The sequence below is a fragment of the Schistocerca gregaria genome, chromosome 7, assembly GCF_023897955.1.
Source record: "Schistocerca gregaria isolate iqSchGreg1 chromosome 7, iqSchGreg1.2, whole genome shotgun sequence".
Lineage (NCBI taxonomy): Eukaryota > Metazoa > Arthropoda > Insecta > Orthoptera > Acrididae > Schistocerca > Schistocerca gregaria.
In genome coordinates, this window is record NC_064926.1 from 222,570,991 (window position 1) to 222,593,455 (window position 22,465).

General features: G+C 39.1%; 1 protein-coding gene across 1 annotated transcript in view; it reads left to right on the top strand.

The window, feature by feature from the left end:
- The window catches only part of LOC126281447 (sodium channel protein para), a 1,486,858-nt gene that overhangs the window by 840,620 nt on the left and 623,773 nt on the right, over window positions 1–22,465 (top strand). Inside the window, exons 14-15 of the mRNA XM_049980418.1 lie at window positions 5,488–5,652; window positions 11,859–12,131. Coding sequence (XP_049836375.1) covers window positions 5,488–5,652; window positions 11,859–12,131 — 438 coding nt within the window. The remainder of the gene's footprint in view (window positions 1–5,487; window positions 5,653–11,858; window positions 12,132–22,465) is intronic.

Below are 22,465 nucleotides of genomic sequence, written 5' to 3' on the forward strand. Positions count from 1 at the left end.
AAATCTGGAATGGACCACACTTCAGGGGTCATTACTGTGTCAGCTAAAGAAACATTGGCTTTGTGAAGAAGAAAAGGCAATACCGGTTTCATAAAAATGATAAAAAATAATATATCTGATCAATGCCAAATGGGAAGCCCATCTACTCTTTCTTCAAGATGCTTTTCCTTTGTGAAGAAAACACATTTCATTGAACTTATGGACAAATATCAGGCACAATTAGGGAAATCCAGAATAACTGGTGGCAACAAAAAGCTGAATAACTACAAAGATTTTCTGATGTTTGTGACCTGCTAAACTTCCAAGCAGGCATAAAGGAGGAAGACGACGCAATTCAATCATTACCAGGGACACTTAAAGACTGCTAATGATTCCATCACTTTAACTGAGAATGTAGAAATCTCAGAGTGTTGGAAAGAACTTTTCTCTGTGCTTCCAAATTGTGCCTCCAGTGTTGCTCAGGACTTTGTAATGTCCCTGAGCAACCTCAACAATTATGGGTGGCATTTACACCCACATACAGGTACTTTATCTAAGCACTCGATCAACTAAGACCAAGAAACCCTCCTGGCCTTGATAACATTCCTCCAGAATTGATGCAAAATGGAGGTATTCCCATGAAGACTAGACTTTTTTTACACTGATCCTTTTAATTTGGGAAACTCCAGAAGTACCTGATGACTTGAAGAGTGCTACCTTCATCATTACCTTTAAGAAAGGCGACAATAGTGTATGTGGTATATTGCTATTTCCAGTTGCAGGTAAAATTCTTGCAAGGATTCTGTTACATCAGCTCCAGATTATTTCAGAAAGGATTTTGCCTGAATATAAGTGCAATTTCTGAACCTTCAGAGGTATAATAGATATGATCTTTTGTGTTGGACAACTCCAGGAAAAATGCGGAGAGCAATAGAAGTCTCTATGTTTAGTTTTCTATGACCTGGAAAAAGCCTTTGATTCAGTACCTAGATCTACCATGTGGAAGGTACTAAGCCCTGAAAACTATGTGGAACTGGTTCAAGCTCTACTTGTTGGTATATCTGGTCAAATTCTTTGTATTAACTTTGCAGTAGATTCGTTTCAAATCACACAGGGTCTGAAGCAAGGCTAGGCGCATGCTCCAACACTCTCTGCACTGTACATGGCTGCCTTATAGTACGGATCATCTGCAAACAGCCAAGGCATGGATATTAAATTTTGTTTTGGTGGAGATCTCTGTATGTAATCTGGCAAGATTTCGTTCAGACCCATACCTAGGTAACCCAGGTGACAGAACTCCAGTATGATGATGGCATTTTGTCCCGTGCTCTGACACAGAGTTACAACAGTCAGCCAAACTACTTCAAAACTGCATGTGATCACTATGATTTTACCATCAGTGTGGGGAAAATGGAGATACTTGCACAATCTGTGCCAGGATTGCCTCTCCCTGAGTTCACTATCTCCATCTTATACCTGACACTATCCAGGTACAGCACTTTTCATATCTTTGAAGCATCTTGTCTAAGTGATGTATCTGCGAACAAGATGTTGATAAAAGAATTGAGGCTGCCCATTCATACACCAGTCTTCATGAATAAAGGCATAAAGCATAAAGCTGCACACCAAACTCATGGTGTATGGAACTGTTGTCATGTCTGTACTTGTGTATGGCTATGAAACAAGGACACGCTATAGCCATGATATCAAGAAACCTGAGCACTTCCACCAACTAAAAGTGAGATACATCTTGAGCATAGAGTGGGACAACCATGTGACTCACATTGCAGTTCTCGAGAAAGTGCATATAAACAGCATTAAGGCAACCATCAGAGATCATCAACTGAGGTGGTTGACCATGTTCATTGCATGCATGATACAGCGCCTCTCCACCAAATCCTTTAAAGTGACACTGCTCTGACAGTAGAACTCATGTAACTCCTGTCAAGTGATTTAAGGACCAGCTAAAACACATCATGAAGGCGGCTAGCATAAACATACAGGCATGCAAAGAATGTGTTGTGGGCCACTTAATGCGAAGGAACACTACATTAACTGCTGTCAACTTGTTTGAAGGAGAACGCTGCCGACACAAAGGCCAAGTGAGAAGCAAGAAAGCTCCTTCAGCTACAACCCTGCCCTCCTCCAGCCATTCAGTGTGAGTTGTGTGGATGCATGTTTTATGCCAGGATTGGTCTGTCAGCCACCGGAAAAATGTCCATAAGTTTAGTTTAAATGCTCATTCCATGCAGGAAGAAGCCTTGCATACTTGGAATCAAGTTGCAGTTGCAACAACGATGGAGCAAGCTGTGTAAGACAAGGACAGACATCCACTCTTTTGCAGATGAAAAATGGGTTGCACATTGCATACTTGAAGATGGTAAAGTCACTTCAACTTTTTGAGTCCTTACTCTGTGCTCTTATTCTACCTGTAGTGCTCTCTGTTGAGTCTTTCTCTTTGCTCTTGTTGTAACAGAAGTACTCTCTCTCCCTCCCCCCCTCCCTCCTCTACTTTTTCTCCTGAACACACACACACACACACACACACACACACGCACACGCACACACACACACACACACACACACACAAAGTGCCTGTGTGTGTGTGTGTGTGTGTGTGTGTGTGTGTGTGTGTGTGTGTGTGTCTTTGTGCAAGAAAGGGAGGTCAGTGACAAAACTTACATGTACTGTAAGGCAGGAAAAAAAACATCATAATTGTGGACTTTCCAGCTCTTGAGGTGGCATCTGAAAGTGTGTGCTGCAGTTAAGTATTGATCGTTTTGAGAACAAAACTATCTGAAAATGTGCCATTAACAGGATCAAAGAAATGCACGACAGAAATAAAAGCTATGTTAAAGTAGGTTATGAGAACGCACACTGAATAAAGTAGCAGGGGCTCATAACAAGGCAGTACAGTTTCAACCTAAATGTGGTTGATATAATGCATAACATGACAGAAAGAATTGGAGAGAATAGTGATAACGTATTGACCTAATGATATGTGGTAATGTGAAAGATGTAGTTTAACAGCAGCTAGATGCACTAATAGTGGGGATTTGTGTACATCGTATGAAATTTAATGTGAGAGTTAGTGAGTTCACCATTGTGTCATGGAAGATGTAGAGGGCTACCCCAAGACTTGTGCTGGTAGGAGAATGGCTGAAAGAAACTTATAGCTTCCAATATCTTCTAAGCATAGAGGAAACAAGTGGAAGTCAGTGAGAGTTGGAGGCAACCTTTAGTGTTTCAGAAAAGTGTCAGGAGCTTGGTGTGGAATAAAGGTACTGCTCAGAAAACCAAGGGAGTAATATATCAATCCTGGTATTGTGGTATGTGCTTATCGCTTTGAAATATGAAAAGTAAAGACAAGGGATTTCAAACAATGGAAACTTCAGGATGGAATAATGACAATATTATGAAAAGAATACATTGCTACTCATTTGCTATGGGAAATGTTAGGTTGCAGACAGCAAATACACCTGATGGGAGAAGCAATTTGCTTTGGGGGGGGGGGGGGGGGGGGGGGGGTAAGGAGGGAGCTTGGGCAGCGAGGCTGAGGTGAGGTGAGTGATGGTTAAGTATTGCTTGTGGGAGCACACAGGAACCCAGTGGGGAGAGGGTGGGGCAGCCAGGCCCGATTTGGTGGTAAGATGGATGGTGGGAGGAGGGGGGAGGGGAAGGAGCGGAAAAGGAGAGAAGGGAAAAGACTGTGGGTGCATTGATGGAATAGAAGGCTGTGTAGTGCTGGAGTGGGAACAATTAGGGGGGTAGGTGGGTGAAGGACAGTGACTAACAAAGGTTGTGGTCAAAGGGGTCACGGGATGTAGGTTATATTGCAGGGAGAGATTCCACTTGCACAACTCAGGAAAGCCTATGCTGGTAGGAAGAATCCAGATTGAAATGAAGAATGTTGTATTGGACAACATGCTCAGCAACTGGTTGGTCCAGTTGTTTCTTGGCCACAGTTTGTCGGTGGCCATTCATGTGCAAAGACAGCTTGTTGGTTGTAATACCCATGAAGCATTGTAGTTGCAGTGTAGCTTGTGGATCGCATGACTGGTTTCACAGGTAGCCCTGCCTTTGATGGGATAGGCGACACTTGTGGCTGAGCTTGACTGGGTAGTAGTGGGAGGATGTGGGGACAGGTCTTGCATCTAGGTCTATTGCTGGTATACGAGCAAGGGGGTGGGAGCAGAGGTGGAATAGTGATATAAGAGAATATTGTGTAGAGATTTCAGCAATATATAGGCAACTGAACTGAAATTTCACTAAATCAAATTGAGAATAACATAGATTAACAGAATAATAAGTGAAGAGATCAGTAGCATATAGAATAGGCAATGATTAATTATAAAAATGCAATGAGAATGATGTGTTTGAGTACCATTAAAGATGCATGAAGTAACAGCTGACTCCTAATCCTAAATCCTAGTGAAACTTACCTAGGAAATTAGTGAGAAATTGTGGGCTAAAGTAGGTGAGACACAAATTTCATTCAAAATCTTTCATTGTATGGTGAAGCCCATATCCTGCTGAGCTTCACCAACATCCTTTACACAGTACCAAAATTACTATACGGAGTGTATTGCAGTGTTGCGCTGTGGGGTGATAGGCCTTTACTCTCTTGGTGGAACATAATATCAACATTTTAGAAATGTTTTTGGTTCCAGGACTTCGTATATTACCAGATATTGACTTTCAGTGCTCCTAATTTCAATAGGATGAGCCCAACTTGCACATTGACCCACCATATGGTGGACTGCGGAGTTTGTATGTAGATTTATGTAGAAGTCTATGACAGCAGTAAAAGGTTTGTCATAGGGGATTGTGTAATTTCAAGAGAATGCTAATATTATGTGGCCACGTCTATCTCCAGCCCTTTCAGTCTGTGACCCTTTTTAGGATGGCAACTGAAGAGTATCATGTACCACATTAGACCAAGAACTCTAGGTCAGCACAGGACCCAGATTGAAGAGGAAATCACCAACATCCCATTGTATGACATAGTGCCATAGTGAGAAGAACCTGTAGCAGTGATTTACTGAATGCATCCGGTGAAGTGGGCATCATTTGAATGATGTAATTAAGAAAAAGAACCCTTAATGCAATTTCTGGTCCCATAAAACATATTTTGAACCCAAATAAAATATGAATGCATGATGAGGTGGTTAATGCAACTGTGTAATAAGCAGGAGATTCCAGGTTCGAATCCCAGTCCAGCACACATTTTCGCTTGCCACTGCTGATCCCGCATAAAGGGTCAGTGCAGCTGATATCACTTGTCCCTGCCCTTTCCTTTTTCCTACTTCATCTTAAATTTACATAACACCCAAATAAATGATCTTCCAGTTTTCTACTTATTTAAAATTTTCCATTTCTCTGTACCACCTAGCACAAAGAAAATGTTCCTGCACCTGGAATTATAAGTTTGTTACTATTATACTATTACATACACACATGACATTGAATAGCAAAAATTGTATAACTTGTGGTCTCTGTCTTTTACAGATTCTCCGATCAGCAGGTCCATGGCATATGTTGTTTTTTATAGTTATTATTTTTTTGGGTTCATTTTATCTTGTCAACTTAATATTGGCCATTGTTGCTATGTCATATGATGAATTACAAAAGAAGGCAGAAGAGGAAGAAGCAGCAGAGGAAGAAGCTATCAGGGTGAGATTTAGCATCCTATATCAATTTTTATGATGTTCTTATTCTGATAGATTTGTGGAATTTAGTAACAGTGCTTAGTTGCCTGTATGAATGGGTGTGTTTTAAATTAAAAGATTCATTTTTCCTTTATTTTATAGAATATCTTGTAAAAGATGTATGTTTCTAACTCTGTGTTACTGAGCAGGTGAACATCATTTATATATTTTTACAAATAAATGAATTTTCTAAACTGATCTCTCATGAAAGAAAATTGAAAATTTGACTTTGCCTTACACTAATGAGTCTACTCCAGCTTTATAAGATACAAATGAACAAAAAATATGGAATAAGAAGATTAATAAGTGAAAAGGAGTTCCAATATTGATATATGACTGCTTCATGTGGAGGCAATGGACTTCTGAAATTGTAACATTAAAACAAAGCCCTGAAATGCATATACACTGCAGTAAACCACATTTGTAGCTATTGACTGATTGGTTATCCATAATGGATTGCTCTTCTGACTCACCATTTTTCCTGCAGTGTAGTTGGGTCCAATCTTTGGCACTCTGCCTCCACTTGACAGTATCCTCTGTCTGGTCAATAATGAGGCACTCTATCTTGAGGTTTATATGGAGGATACAAGCCTACATTGCCTCATTCTCCCATTAGGTCATTTAGCATTGACTTACTAGAAAAACTTATATTTTACTATTGTAACATGATCTGCTCAAAGTACACATCCATACCACTGTAGATAACATTTTCTCATCTTCTCAACAATAGATATCATTCCATACTGCCTGTGTACTTTCTCATTCGTCATATGATCATGAAATATTGGGCCAGATGTCCACTGAAGCATTTTGATATTCATTGCAGCAAATAATAGTTCTGCTTCTTTTGTTGTGGGCCAACTTCCTGCTCTGTTCAAGGCAACTGGGTAAATTTCGGAGTGGTGTATTTTTGACTTGAGTTGATCCAAGATCTTCTTATCACAGAACACATCAGTCTTAGTTCACCATTTAAGCCCTGCATTGCTAAAGCAGTTTGTGATTTCAGGAACAACCGACCCATCAGCAACAGTTTTTGAGCTAAGACGCTTGAAGGAGTGTGTCTTAGGCACATCTATACTGTTAATCTTAATTGTGCCTGCATTATTGTACCAGTTGTGTTTCTCTCATGCTTGGGCTTGTTGTTGGAGGTGATTCTTGTCTTCAGTAGCCAGTAGGAGATCATCATTGCATGGCAGGGTCCAACTTGCTAATTTCTGAAGATCTCTGATGACTGTGACCATTACGAGGATGGTTTGAAAAGTTCTCGGAATCGCCAAGTGAGGTCAGCGCTAGGGCAATGAGTTGTTTACATGATATTCATTGGACTGTTGCCTATAAACACGTGCAACATCAGTGATCTTGGAAGAAAGCTGTGGTGGTGATGTGGTTGTGTTATTGTTCCTGCATAGTGATTTGAGAAGATGGAAAAATTCGAGATTCAAGCACTGATTAAGTTCTTCATAAACAAAGGTATGAAAGCAAAGGACATTCATGCTGATTTCCAGAATACATTGGGGGGACTCTGATCCTTCATATGCAACTGTTGTCAGGTAGAAAAATGAATTTAAATTTGGTCGGGAGAGCTGAGATGATGATCCATGCAGTAGTCGTCCAAGATGTGTCGCTACTCCAAAAATCATTGCAAAAATGCACAAAATGGTCATGGAGGATCGCTGATTGAAAGTGCATCAAATTGCTCATGCTTGCCAGATGTCACATTTTAACTGAAGAATTAGAAATGAAAAAAGTATCTGCACTCTTGACGCATGCCCACACATGTCTTCACCATGGCAAAATTACACGTTGCCACACCAGCCTTATTCACATGATATGGCTCCGTCAGACTTCCATGTCTTCCCAAAACTGAAAATTTTTCTTTTTTGATGAAGATTCACTTCAAACAAAGAATTGATAGCTGGAGTTGTCAACTATTTTGCAGGCCTGGAGGAAACTCATTTTTGAGATGGGATCAAGGCACTGGAACATTGTTGGACCAAGTGCATTGATCTACAAGGAGGCTACATTGAAAAATTAAAAAAAAAAATGTTTCAGTGATGTAAATACTTTTTTTTCTATTCTGTTCCAAGAATTTTTCAAACCACCCTCGTATTATGATGAATAGAAGGGAACCCTCGTGGACACCTAAGAAATGGAGAATCATCTGATATTCCAGCAGCAGAAAGTACTTGCTTTTGGGATTGTGATAGATCAGCTGGACCAATTCAATTCGTTCTTAAGGTACTTCATACTATCGGAGGGTATACCATAGTACTCACTCAAAAACCATTTCCAGTGAAGATGCTTATACTTCTCACAGTGTTTCTCAATAAGCAAGAGAGTTCTATAGATAGAATCTGTGGTCCCACAGCCTTTCTCAAAGCCACACTGATTATGCATAATAGATTATGTCTCATTGTCTCTGATTGTGTGCCATATTTACTGTAATTTGTTGAGGATGCTGAAGAAAGTAATTCTTGTTGTGAACTAAATAACGAGACATCATGCACAGTTGTATCTGATTTGTTGCAGTCTAGTAGAGGCAAAGGTATTAGGCTACAAAGATAATGCAATCCGTAAATCAATAGTCTCAAATTGAAAGTTTCCCATTGTTGTTACTGCTGGAAAGTTTCTTTGGAGTAATGTTGGACATTGTTGTGGACATTTGCAAAATATTTAAATAAGGTGACTGCTCATCATTTTCACAGTCAGGCCTCAAAATGACATTCAGCATTACTCGCAAGAGCAATTACTACCCTGTATATCCTCCCTACTCGTCTCAAGAGGGACGACCATTTACTCAGTCTGTATAGTTTCTTTTAACTCTGTAATCAGTACTGGAAATGAAATCACAATGTCAGAGTAAATGGCGTTTGACAGTTCTCTCTTCACAGACAATCTTTAGGTTATTGCCAAAAATTTGTCTGTGGTCATATCAGATATGAGCTTGAATTGAAGAATGCTTTTGCTGCATATGTGAAAAATAGAATGTAACAAGAAGTCTGTAACAACTTTATGACTCAGAGATGGAAGGGCCCAACAAAAGCTGTGCCAGTGACAGTATATGGGTTGGTAAATTGAACACAATCTGGTGGCTGTAAGGTTCTTTGTCACATCGTCTAACATTAATTTCTGTTTTCACAAAGGAGATACGTATTTGTGAATTTATTAATGATTTGCTTTGTATTTGATAAAATGGCCATCTTGTGAAGGATGAAACCTTTAATACACATTGGGCTCTTTCCCCAAGCAGTCAAATCAGTGAACAGGAATCATCCTCCCCAAGTTGTGTAATATAATTGCTTAGGAACTGGTCATTGTGCAAATATGTATCTCAGTGGAGTTATTTTTGCTTGTCACTGTCAAAGGAGCCTGTCTTGCTGAATCATGTGTAACAGTCTTGTGGACTGTAATTTGTGAACAGTGAACTTGCCAATCAGTTTTGCTAATTATTGAACATTACAAATAAAATTCATAGTCCATGTTAGTGTAATACTTTCCAGTTAGAAGTGTATTTTGACGCTTTGTTGCAGAATTTCCAAGCACTAGTAGTCAAAGCTTGTTAAAACATCTTCCATGCTTCTGGAAGAGAATTGCTTGAGCTCTCATTTTGTGCCACATGTCAGTTTAGTAAGGTATACCATCCAAGACTGTAATTTTGCTTCTGACAGCCTGTGTTTGTAGGAACTGTCAGGTTAACTGTTAAATGTTTTTAAACCGATGTATTACAGCAGTAAGAAAGGCCTCATATACAGCTGACGTTACCGTGTACTCACTCTGTTGCTTTTGTGGTACTATATTACAAAGACTGTCAGAAATATTCAGAAGTTGCAAAACCAGTGAGACAGTTTATAATTTGAGCCATAGCAATATCACCTTTGTTTTGAAAAATAAACTCCCTTAAGATAGATACTGGTTATAAAATGCTGAGAGCGTAATAGAGTCTTTCGGCCATATGTTGTTACTGACATTTCAGATCAGATCTGTCAGTAAGTTTCCCTCTAATGAGACAGTAATCAAAGAGCAACAGATCTGATCCTGTATCCCAGCTGAACCAATGACTGTGTTATGTTCATTCAATGATGTTCTTCATATAACCCTCAATAGTTCAGAACTCTTAGCCCATTTTTCCCGTTGTGGATTTATGTGTTGTAAAACTACCTGGTGTGTCAGAGTGAATGGGCATGGTTTAATTGTCACCTTTGCAAGCACCAATTCCAATTGATCCGTAGTGAGGAGGTCCTCCAGGATGCTGAACATGTGAGTTCCTGAATAATGCACACCTTTTTGTACAAGAGTAAGTGACTTTAAATCCTTCCTCTTGTACAGAAAGGTGTGCATTATTCAGAAACACACATTTTCAATAACTTGGCCAGCAGCCATAAAAAGCTCCTGATCTCATAACTTGAGATTAAGCAATTTTGTTTTCCACATCATAGTGTTTGTCTCCTGTTAATTTTCTAGTGCACCTTTACTATGTGGGAACTGTATTTCCAACAAAACAAAAGTCTTTTTAAGTGTGTGCTATAGATATATCACTTATTTCATTTCTGGAACATCTTCAATAACATGTAATACAAGACTTGAAATGTGTGTGTGTGTGTGTGTGTGTGTGTGTGTGTGTGTGTGTGTGTTAAAGACATACAAACATAATTTGTATCTAATCAATTCAGAATTATTTATTATTAAGAAAGCGAAATCATGTACACTGCCTGTCAAAAAGAGTGAAGCACCCTGAAGACATGGTCAGAACTCATTGTAACTTCATATGTGGACACATTATTGCCAGGTATGTAGATGATTATAGAGTTAGAGTTCTCTGCGACAGGTAGAATGGCCACCAGAGTACATAAGTGTTTTTCATCTCTAGTGCTGTTACCAGGTATATAAAGAATGCAAAGAGTATCAGATGTTGAGTGACTTCTCTGAAGAGTACAGAGATGTCACACAGTTATATGAGACAATGTTATCAGCACCTGATAGAGTTCAAAAAGGGTCTCACTGTTGGTCTCCATATGACTGGCTTGTGAAATCAAGCAATATCCATATTTTTTGGGCATTGGGATGTGACAGTGGCAGTCATAATCAAACTCCCACTTGATAACGTATGCTTACTGCAAGGAAGGATCACCATATTGTGCCCCATGCCTGTTGTAACCCATTCACTTCTGCACCTGCTATCTGAGAACAAATAATTAACTTTCTGGAACATTCTGTGTCATCCCACAGCATTGGTCTGAGACTAGCATCAGCTGTACTAGTGAGCTTCCACCCCATGTGCAGGTTTCCATTAACACCATAACACAAATGGTTGCATTTGGAGAGGTACCGTTTCTGGGAAGCATGTATGGCAGTGACCTGGGTAAATGTCCCATTCTTCCAAAGTTTTAGAGAGACAGAACAGAGTTACTCCTGTTGTGGTTTGGGAAACCGTCAACTATAACCTCAAGTCACAGATGGTGGAGGGCGCAACAGTACATCATAAACTTCTTGTGTCGTCATGTGTTACTTCTCATTCAACAATATTGTGGTGCCATTTTTCAACAGAACAATGCTTGACCACACGTGGCATGTGCCTTTGTGAACTATCTGCATGATGTTTAGGTGCTCCTGTGGCCTGCAAGATTCCGAGATAAGTCCCTAATAGAACATATGTGGTACAAGCTCAGTTGTAAACAATGTCCCAGTGACAGCGTACAGGATATCAAAGACCATTTGCAACACGTGAGGACCAGCTTGCCTCAGCTGTATGACTCCTTTCTCGGCTGAATCACTGCACATGTCCAGCCCAGAAGGAGTAAAATTTCATAGTGATAGTTGGATTCATACTGCCAAGCTTTTTGTAAATTTGTCTTGATTCTGTAATCACTTCAGTAGCATCAAGAACTTCCTCAACTTGTGAAGTTTAATTTTGATTCATCCTCACATTCTGGGTGCTTCACTTGTCTTATCAGGCTGTGCATTACAGGCCACTGATAATACTTCATGAAGAACGCAAATTAATTTAATATTGAATATAATTATTTATATTTTGTGTTGTTTATATCAGACAGACATTGGGTGTACCCATGTTGTGTACCTATAGAAATTTGCAGATAATGGCCTAACTATGTTTATAGTGTAGTTTTCAGACAATAAGAAAACAGAATATATAATTATTAATACTGTTTAAAGGAAGCAGAAGAGGCAGCCCAAGCAAGAGAAAATAGGCAGGCAGCACGAGAAGCAGCAAGAGTATCAGCAGCAGCAGCTCAAGCTGCAGCCAATGTCGTCAAGTCACCATCTGATTTTTCGTGTCACAGTTATGAGCTCTTTGTAGGTCAAGAGAAAGGCAATGATGATAACAACAAGGAAAAAATGAGCATTCGTAGTGAAGGTGGAGATTCACTTAGTGAACATCGGGGTCGTACAATAGGGCCTAATGGCAAGGTGCGGAAGGTGAGCGCGGTGAGTATCAAACTAGACCTTTTTATTTTTACTTGTCTACAGAAGTATGGTGTCTTAATGATTTCCAGGCAGACAGAAATCTGCATGGATACCTTCAAGCATCCCCTTTTCTCTTCTGAATAATTGTTCTGTACTTTATTGTGTATGTCTTTCCAAAGTGCATGAAACTATGAAATTGCCAATAATTATATATGTTTCTAGTTACTATTTTGTGTTTCTGTGCATGAAACACTCGGCTTTCACTTCCAAGACAATAGTTTTTCTGTCCACAATGGCCAATTTGACTGTAAGGTCTTGTTCCATCCCCAGGCAGTCTTATGTTTTGCCATGGCTCCTGAAAACAATAAAAATGCACAAGGAGTGTAAATCAAACTTTGTAATAAAATTTAATTTACCAGTAGTGCTCACACTTTGGATGAAATACTTATGAGGAGTGCTTTTACTGTCAGTATAGAATTTGGTCTTTGTAGTGATAGTGTATTTAATTTTGCCCGGTTGAATATAGTTTGATGTGTCATATTCAGGTCATATGTAGACATAACTACAGTGGCTAAAAAATGATATTTGTTTAAAGTAGTGATAGGGTTCATCAGAGGGGCATTCATTGTGATGAAGTTGTTAAATAGTAAAATACAGAACCTTGAGCTAATAATTTATCAGTTTCATAAGTTAACAGTTGGTAAAGAATTGTATTTATTTAGCAACTAACTGAACACACTTATTCACTTGCAACAATTGCCAAATATTCATTCAAAACTTCGAACTTTCCTAAATAGTTTTTGAAATATGAGAATGATTCTGCAATGTGATCAGTTCTTTGATCTCCTTTGTCTGATTTAATTGTCTCTCAGTGCCACAGTGGGTGGTTTTATGAAAAGACTGTATTATTATCTTATTGGAACTTTTTAAATTTAATTTTTACTTGTTGCAATGTGGCATACATTTTACATAAAATTTACACATTTAATTGTGAAGGTTTTTTTATGTGTATTTGATAAATCAGAAATGATTTCATTTACAAATCGATCTGCAATTGTGTTGATCGTTATGAAGAACATTGACATATTTTGCTGTTTTTCTTTTATGTGACACATTTACCATAAACGATATGCCTGGCCTGGATACATCTATTTTAACTGAAGATGTAGATAACTGAAAGTAATCATATTAAATTGGCACATTTTATGATGCTCAGTTTAAACTGAACGTCCCTTCTGTGGTTTTTGTGCGCTAACATGTGGACGTATTTTATGTGAAAATCAGCAAGAAGTATGAGGTCTGTTCAAAAAGAAACCGAACTTTTGAAATAGCATGCAAGCAGTAGAAGGAGTGCACTGCAACTATTGAGGGCACACAGAAGTAGGTTTAGACAACAAACTGCCATTTGCTGATTTTAGCTCTGAGAATTAGTAAGAGAGCTACAGCTAATGAAGTGAGCATGTACAAAAGTAGCTCTTCAGATTAGTGTCAAAGTGACAATCAGAGAGCTTGAAGAACAAGGTATAAGTGAAATTTTGCTACATCAGCTTGCTTAAAAATCATGTGGGAAGGATTGTAGAGTCACACTCAGTGGTATGAGTGGCTTAAGCATTTTCACCATGGCAGAATGTCGGTCGGTGATGATCCTGGACGACATTCCACATCAACAGATGATGATCAGTTCGAGAGAGTTCATGTCGTGATTTACAGAAAACATCATTTAACTGTTAGAGAAGTTGGTGTTGAATCCAAACTCGCATGAGGGATGCTGTGCACAGGAAGAGGCCTGAATTGGGAAAAAACCAGACTTGAATGTTACATTATGACAATGCATTGGCTCACACATCATTCCTTGTCTCCAGCTATCTTGCAAAACAACACATTCCTGTTGTTCCTTATTCATTGTATTCTCTGGATGTAGCCCCAGCAGACTTTTTCTTGTTTCCCCAAATTAAAACCACATTGAAAGGAAGTTGTTCCAACCTACATAGGAGATCAAGGGTGATGCAAAAAGAGATCTGTGCACCAACCCAGAAAATGCACTCCAGGAGGTTTTCTAAAAGTGGAAGAAGTGATGGGAATGGTGTATCACCAGTAGAGGGAACTATTTTGAGGAGGACAGTGCTTAAAGTGGATTACAATAAGCAATAAAGGTGTTATACCAAAAGTTTGATTTCTTTTTAAGCAAACCTTGTGTATGTAAAATTGGTAATTAGATTATTAGTGTAGTACATCATCAGTTGTAGTTCTTCAACATTCCTGTATTCTCGATTACTTTTTAATTATGTTTCTTGTCTATTCTCTTCTTTCTCTCTTCGTAGCAGATCAGCATGCAATGTACAGTAATTATACTTATGAACACCACCAGAAATGAATTTAATTCCTCTTGATTTTTAAAATTGTTGCTGAAAACCACAAAATATATGGAATTAGTTAGTAGCAGACTGATAGTATGATGATACTGCCTGAGAGACCACTCAGAACAAACTTTACTGGAGGAATAAATGCAAAACAATGCTATAAGATCAGTTATAGGTTAACCCATACTATACTTGTAGTAACTAAACAGAACAGCTTCTGAAATTATTTTTTAAAAATCAATGCCCATTTTGAAGAACTGAATACACAATAAGTATTATTTTTCTAAATTTAGCACAGTGTGCTGCAAGGGATTCTACAAGAAAACTAAGGATTATTGTACACAAGATTTTAAAGGGTTCACAGTACTTTATCTCAGCATATATCAATCAGTTCATTTCAGAATGCACCATGTTTTCTCTGAAAAACCCATGTAACCCAATTTTTTCTATGAAAAACTGTAAGTGAGATTTATATGTAAAATAAGGATAAGGCAACAACTTACGTAAAGCAAGTGTGTGTGTGTGTATGTGTGAGTGTGTGTGTGCGCGCGCGCACACGTGATAGCCCGAGTGTACATGAATGTGTGTACTATTGCTACAAAAAGAACTAGTGCTCAAAAGCTAGTGAGAATCCTAGTTTTTTATGTGTTTGTGTGATCCACACTTTGATTTGTTTTAAGTGAGTGGTTGTCTTTCCCTTATTTTATGTATTGCACCATACAGGAGTTTCCACTATTTTTATGTAAGTGAGATTACTTTTGAGTTAATGGAAAATGTGCTAACCAAAGGTACCAATATCTTCGGCACAAAAATATATCTTAGTACTTACAATTTCTGTAGTTAGGGTATTATTGAGTTAGGTTTGTAAATGTGCTAACCAAAGGTACCAATATCTTGAGCACAAAAATAGATCTTAGTACTTACAATTTCTGTAGTTAGGGTGTTATTGAGTTAGGTTTGTATGTGATAGGAATTTTTCTTTTCCTTTTATTAATTTAGGGGAATTCCATTCATAATGTGTTCTGTACACAGAACCCAACTCACTTACCAATAGAAGTGATAACCAGTGTCATTCAAGAATAATGCCAGAGAGCATTGCTTTTAGGAGTCATGTGAATTTGTTTGAACATTTATATTGTTTTAATCTATCTGAGTGGAAACGTCCTATTTTTCAAAAATTGTGTATCACTACAAGAGTTTTATTTGGCCTGAACAGAACAGTATGTGGAGGTTAGTATTCTAAGTGGCCTATACCATTATCAAACTACTCTGAGTACATTTTATATCACTGCTTTGTTAGGTCACTAATATCAACAGATCACACACTGTTAAAAAGTGTATTTGGTGTCACGTTTTGGTACAGTCCATCATCAGAACATCTGTGAAATGAAATGTAATTTCTGTGCAAGTACAAGCTCAATGCATGACATCAAGAGTAAAAGTATTTGAAAACATTCACAATTAACTTTACAGACCATATAAAACATCTTAATAATAGTATTATATCAAATTATAATCATATTCTTGATATCAGAGATCTGCTGATGGTGGACTGCTCTTTCAAAAACTAACTAGAATTAGTTTTTGTGGATTGTGTTTCACAGTGTTGATAAATCTTAGAAATGACATATTGTAATATGTGAAGCTGCTGTAAAACTTATTTTTAATTGTACAACTAGTTTGTCAAAGAGCACTATCCAGTCCAAATTTTTGTTAATAGCAGGTGTTGCATCTATATACAAGGGCTATTTGTAAAGTAACCTTTTGACATTCCCCTTACCTGTCATTTTTGTTGCATTCATCTACATCAACATGGACACTGCAAATCACACTTAAGTATCTGGCAGAGGGTTCATCAAACCACTTTCACAATCATTCCCTATAAATCCATTCTCAAATAGCACCCCAAAAAAATGAACACCTATATCTTTCCATGCAAGTTCTGATTTCCCATATTTTATTATGATGATTGTTTCTGCATATGTAGGTTGATGCTGACAAAATATTTTCGCATTCGGAGGAAGGAATTGGTAATTGAAATTTCGTGAAAATATCCTGCCACAACGAAAAACATCTTTGTTTTAATGATGTGCACCCCAAATGCTGGAAAATCCAGGATGTAACAACATTAGAGAGGAAAGTTGCTACACACCATATAGCAGAGATGCTGAGTCGCCGTAGGCACAACAAAAAGATTCACACAATTATAGCTTTCAGCCATTAAGGCCTTTGTCAGCAATAGACACACTCGCACACACACACACTCACGCAAATGCAACTTGCACACATGTCTGCAGTCTCAGACAACTGAAACCACACTGCCTCAGACAACTGAAACCATACTGCCGTGGTGGTTTCAGTTGTCTGAGACTGCAGACATGTGTGCAAGTTGTGTTTGCATGAGTGTGTGTGCGTGTAAGTTTGTGTGTCTATTGCTGTCAAAGGCCTTAATGGCTGAAAGCTATACTTCAGAGGATATCTACTTCTTAGTTTCACCATTTGGCAGCTGTTCTTGGTTCAAATTCTGGAATATTTATGTCATCTTCTTTGGCTTAACATATCTGGAAGTCTCAGATGTGTATGTACTGAAAACATTCTGGAAGCTGATGCTATGACAGATAGTGCCAAATGATCGTTATCCCACTTTATTTGCACTTTACCATTGTTGTTGGCCAGTTCCAGTTTACCAAATCACGGTTTAGACAGGTAAAGAGATGCACATCTATTTCTTTTCAAGCACATACAGAAGAAAACTTACCCAACCATTAATTGCAGTCACAGTGTAGGTTGAATTTCACATTGGCACAAATTACAGTGACAGAAACATGAAAGTGACTGTGCACACAAAATAACTTGCAGTACAATCACCAGCAATAATAATACTACCCAGTAAGTAGTAGTTATGTTTACTAATGAATGTGAAATATGACCTGTATGGTGCATAAATGACATAGTTTTTACATGAAACAGTGGAAAGTCTAGGTTGAAATGTCAATAATACTATGCAAAGGATAGTTTAATGCAAATGGATAGATAAAAAATCTTCTCACCAAGTGGCAGCTGGGGAACATACACACAAAAGGATGTAACTTTTAGAAGCTTTTGGAGCCAGTGGCTCCTTCTTCTACTAGAAGAGTTAAAGGGGATGGAAAGGGGGTGACGGAAGAGGACTGAAGAGATTTAGGAAAAAGAGTCAGTTCAGAAAAGTCACCCCCGAAGCCCAGGTCAGGAGACTTACCAGACGGGATGAGAAAGAAGGGATAGCTTGCTACTCTCCAGGAAGATGACATATTGACTTGCAGACAGGCACAAAAAGGCTGTCACACATTGAGCTTCAGGCCAAAGCCTTCTTTATAAAGGAAATACACACTCACATTCACACAAGCAAACACACCTCATTATAAGACAGCTATCTCTGTTTTCTCTCTGGCTGGAGCAACCAGAGATAGCAGTCATGTGTATGAGGTGCGGTTGCTTGTCTGAATGTGTGTGTGTTTTCTTTCTGAGGTAGCCTTTGGCCGAAAGATCAGTGTGTAGCAATCTTTTCAGTGTGTCAACAACTCAACACGTTATCATTATGTTGAGTAGAAAACTACCCTTTTAATAACATTGTTCACAGTTTTTACATGTGTGGGTATCAAAACAAAATTTGTACTGGAAAATTATCTCTGAAACTGCTCATACAATTAAAAATAAATTATATAGCAACATCACATGTTAATGATATATCATTTCTAACTACAAATAAATGCAACAGATGGAATAGTCATATAGCTGTAATTGTGTTACATGCTTACAATAAAAGTAAATGGATAAATTAGTAATAAAATAGTCCTACGAGTATTGCAAAGATAATAGGAGCAAACACCTATAAGTAAAATTTAAAACACTGTAGTCAAAAGTGTATAAATAAGAAATAAACATAAGCCAGAATGGGGAAAAGGAGTAGGGGAGGCACCAGGTATGGGGAATATCTTTATTCGCATATGATGCGACCGTACTATCAAAATTTACTTAATAATTATACTTTCATTGTATGCTTAACATTAAACTTGCTTGCTGTTTAAAATTGTGTACTGGACCAAAACTAAAACTTGGGACCTTGCCTTTCATGTGAGCAAGTGCTTTGCCGACTGAGCTATCCAAGCACGACTCACCACCTGTCCTCACAGCTGTACTTCCAACAGTACCTCATCTCCTACCTTCTGTAATTCATTCTGGAGATAGCACTTTTTAATACATTTGTAAATGCATATGTGCTACCCGACAATTTCAATGTTTTATTGTTTTGTAAATTTTGTTAGAACAGTAGCACCATAAGTCAGTAAACATAATTCCCCCCATACCTAATGCTACCTCTCTCATTCTCCCAGTTCTGGTTTATGTGCATTTCCTATAGAACTTAGGGTGATTCTTTCTTCTGTAATGTGAGATTCCAAAATGGTGTGTATCATTGGTTCTGAACCATATGAGCTACAGTTGGTTTGTGGGTTTTGTGATTATTGTCCTGCTGATCTCTCCGCCCCCCCCCCCCCCCCCCCCCCCCCTCCGGTCCTCCCTTCCCATCACCCATCAGCCCTCAAATGGAACACATGATTTATTTTTTTTGTTTATACTCATTTGACTCTTGTTTTTAATTTTGTTTATAGGTGTTTTTTGTGTTACCTTCATGTTTTGTGTAATACTACTTTTGTTATTAATTTGCCCGTCTACTTTTAATATACACATTCAAGCTCCCCACAGCCACACAGCTGTAACAACTGGGGCATGCATTTGTAGTTAGTTTTTGAAATGGCAGCCCGCCATCAGTTGAACACTGATATTGAAAATATCTACTACGTCTTTTTGTATTTTTATGCTCTTTGTACTACTGTGAATGCTTTTAAACATTTTTATTCATAATATCATGTATACTTTAATGGCAGTTATGTTTCATTTGACAAATGTTCTGATGATGGACTACTCCTAAAACCTCTCATGAAGTATAGTTCTTAACAAAAGGTGATATGTTGATTTTAGTGACTTAATAAAGCTCTGATAAGATGTGCTAAGAATTTATGTAATGGTCGCTGGCCTCCTGCATGTCTTTATGTCACAGTTTAACATTAGCAATCAAGACTGACCTCTTGTGTTTCCAGCCTGGACTTAAATGTTCCACAATCTTTTATTAATACCTTACTTTAAAATAAACATTGATTGAGCAATTCCAATCCATGTAATCTCAATATAAAGGAAAGTCCTTGGGTATGAGAAACATATCATGAAAGATGTAAACACAGAGAAACCAGTGATATAAGTGGGTTCCATGTGCTACACTAACTGCTAACGGTAATGTTGGGTGTGCAGCCAGAACAAAATTATTTCTACTTCCAGTATTTTGTCTGATGACAAAAAAGCCGTTTTCAACATGAGTTGGTGACAGAATCAAAACCACTTGCCAGAGTCATTTGGAGTAAATGCAAGTGCATCAAGGACAAGACTGTCAGCAACAAGAGCATCAGTCAAATCAAATGAAAATTTTTATATCACATAACAAGCCTCAAATAGTCAAAGATTGTAGCATACATGACTTGTCCATTATAAAACTACGTCCAGACTAATAACATTAGTCTAAGACAGATATTACTATAGACAATTATCATGAAAAAGTAATCTGTGGTTATAATACATATGGTGTTACTGTTTTTTAGGTGGATACTATATTACATGGTCATCATTCAAGAAATTTACTACACTGTAATAGCATTTACTTTTCAAATATTTTCCCTGGTCTTCTTCAGTATTTCTTAGATTGGGTCACACTTCCCCTTCCTGATTTTATTTACATATTTTATATCCATATAGTGAGGACTGTTTTCGTATAGTTTTAGTCTGTGGGTTCTGTGGTAACTCGCTTCATGTGTAGTATTGTACTGATGTATGAAGCAGTCGCTCTCAAAAATTTGTGAGTTTCTCTTTGAGTGTGTGTGTGTGTGTGTGTGTGTGTGTGTGTGTGTGTGTGTGTGTGTGTGTGTGTGTGTGTGTGTGTGTGTGTGTGTATAAGCTGACAAGGGTTCCACAACCGTGGTACTTGATCATCGGGAGTATGTAGTTGAGGGACTGCGTCAGCTTTCAGACAACTCTACATACAAAGTTTGCCAAGGTAATCCCATTCCTGATGTCCAGGCGGAGCTTCAAGGAATCCTCAGAACCTTAGGCCCCCTACAAAACCTTTCACCTGACTCCATCAAACTCCTGACCCCACCGACACCTCGCACTCCTACCTTCTACCTACTTCCTAAAATTCACAAACCCAAACATCCCGGCCGCCCCATTGTAGCTGGTTACCAAGCCCCCACAGAACGTATCTCTGCCTACGCAGATCAACACCTTCAACCCATTACATGCAGTCTCCCATCCTTCATCAAAGACACCAACCACTTTCTTGAATGCCAGGAATCCTTACCCAGTCTGTTACCCCCGGAAACCATCCTTGTAACCATTGATGCCACTTCCCTATGCACAAATATCCCGCATGTCCAGGGCCTCGCTGCAGTGGAGCACTTCCTTTCACGCCGATCACCTGCCACCCTACCTAAAACCTCTTTCCTTGTCAACTTTGCCAGCTTCATCCTGACCCACAACTTCTTCACTTTTGAAGGCCAGACATACCAACAATTAAAGGGAACAGCCATGGGTACCAGGATGGCCTCCTCGTATGCCAACCTATTTATGGGTCGCTTAGAGGAAGCCTTCTTGGTTACCCAAGCCTGCCAACCCAAAGTTTGGTACAGATTTTTTGACGACATCTTCATGATCTGGACTCACAGTGAAGAACAACTCCTGAATTTCCTCTCCAACCTCAACTCCTTTGGTTCCGTCAGATTCACCTGGTCCTACTCCAAATCCCATGCCACTTTCCTTGACGTTGACCTCCATCTGTCCAATGGCCAGCTTCAAACATCTGTCCATATCAAACCCACCAACAAACAACAGTATCTCCCTCATGACAGCTGTCACCCATTCCATATCAAACGGTCCCTTCCCTACAGCCTAGGCCTTCGTGGCAAACGAATCTGCTCCAGTCCTGAATCCCTGAACCATTACACCAACATCCTGAAAACAGCATTCGCATCCCGCAACTACCCTCCCGACCTGGTACAGAAGCAAATAACCAGAGCCACTTCCTCATCCGCTCAAACCCAGAACCTCTCACAGAAGAATCCCAAAAGTGTCCCACTTGTGACAGGATACTTCCTGGGACTGGATCAGACTCTGAATGTGGCTCTCCAGCAGGGATACGACTTCCTAAAATCCTGCCCCGAAATGAGATCCATCCTTCATGAAATCCTCCCCACTCCACCAAGAGTGTCTTTCCGCCGTCCACCTAACCTTCGTAACCTCTTGGTTCATCCCTGTGAAATCCCCAAACTACCTTCCCTACCCTCTGGCTCCTACCCTTGTAACCGCCCCCGGTGTAAAACCTGTCTTATGCACCCTCCCACCACCACCTACTCCAGTCCTGTAACCCGGAGAAATTCCTGGAAGGTTTGGAGAGGGTGATTTTGAGGAAGAAGAGGTGGGTCCTGCTGTGATGGAGGACGGAACTGTTCCAGGCAGGGTTCAATTTGTTCAATTTGGATAGTGTCTTGGGGAGATGGATCATTAGGAGTGGGATCAGGATTATTTTTCTTCATGGCAAAGTGATATTTCCAGCAGAGACTATGAGTGTAGGACAGTAAATCTTTGACAAGGGCAGTTTGGTTGAACCTGGGAGTGGGGCTGAAGGAGAGGCCATTGGATAGGACAGAGGTTTCGGATTGGGAGAGAGGTTTGGAGGAAAGGTTAACTACTGAATTGGGGTGTTGTGGTTCCAGATTGTGTTGACTAGAATTTTGAGGTGTTGGGGGGAGTGGAGCTGGAAGTGGGAGATTGAGTAGATGGGAGAGACTGGGTCTGTGTGCAATGAGAGGAGGTTGAGGTTTGTTGGAAAGGTTGTGGGGGCGGCCATCGGTT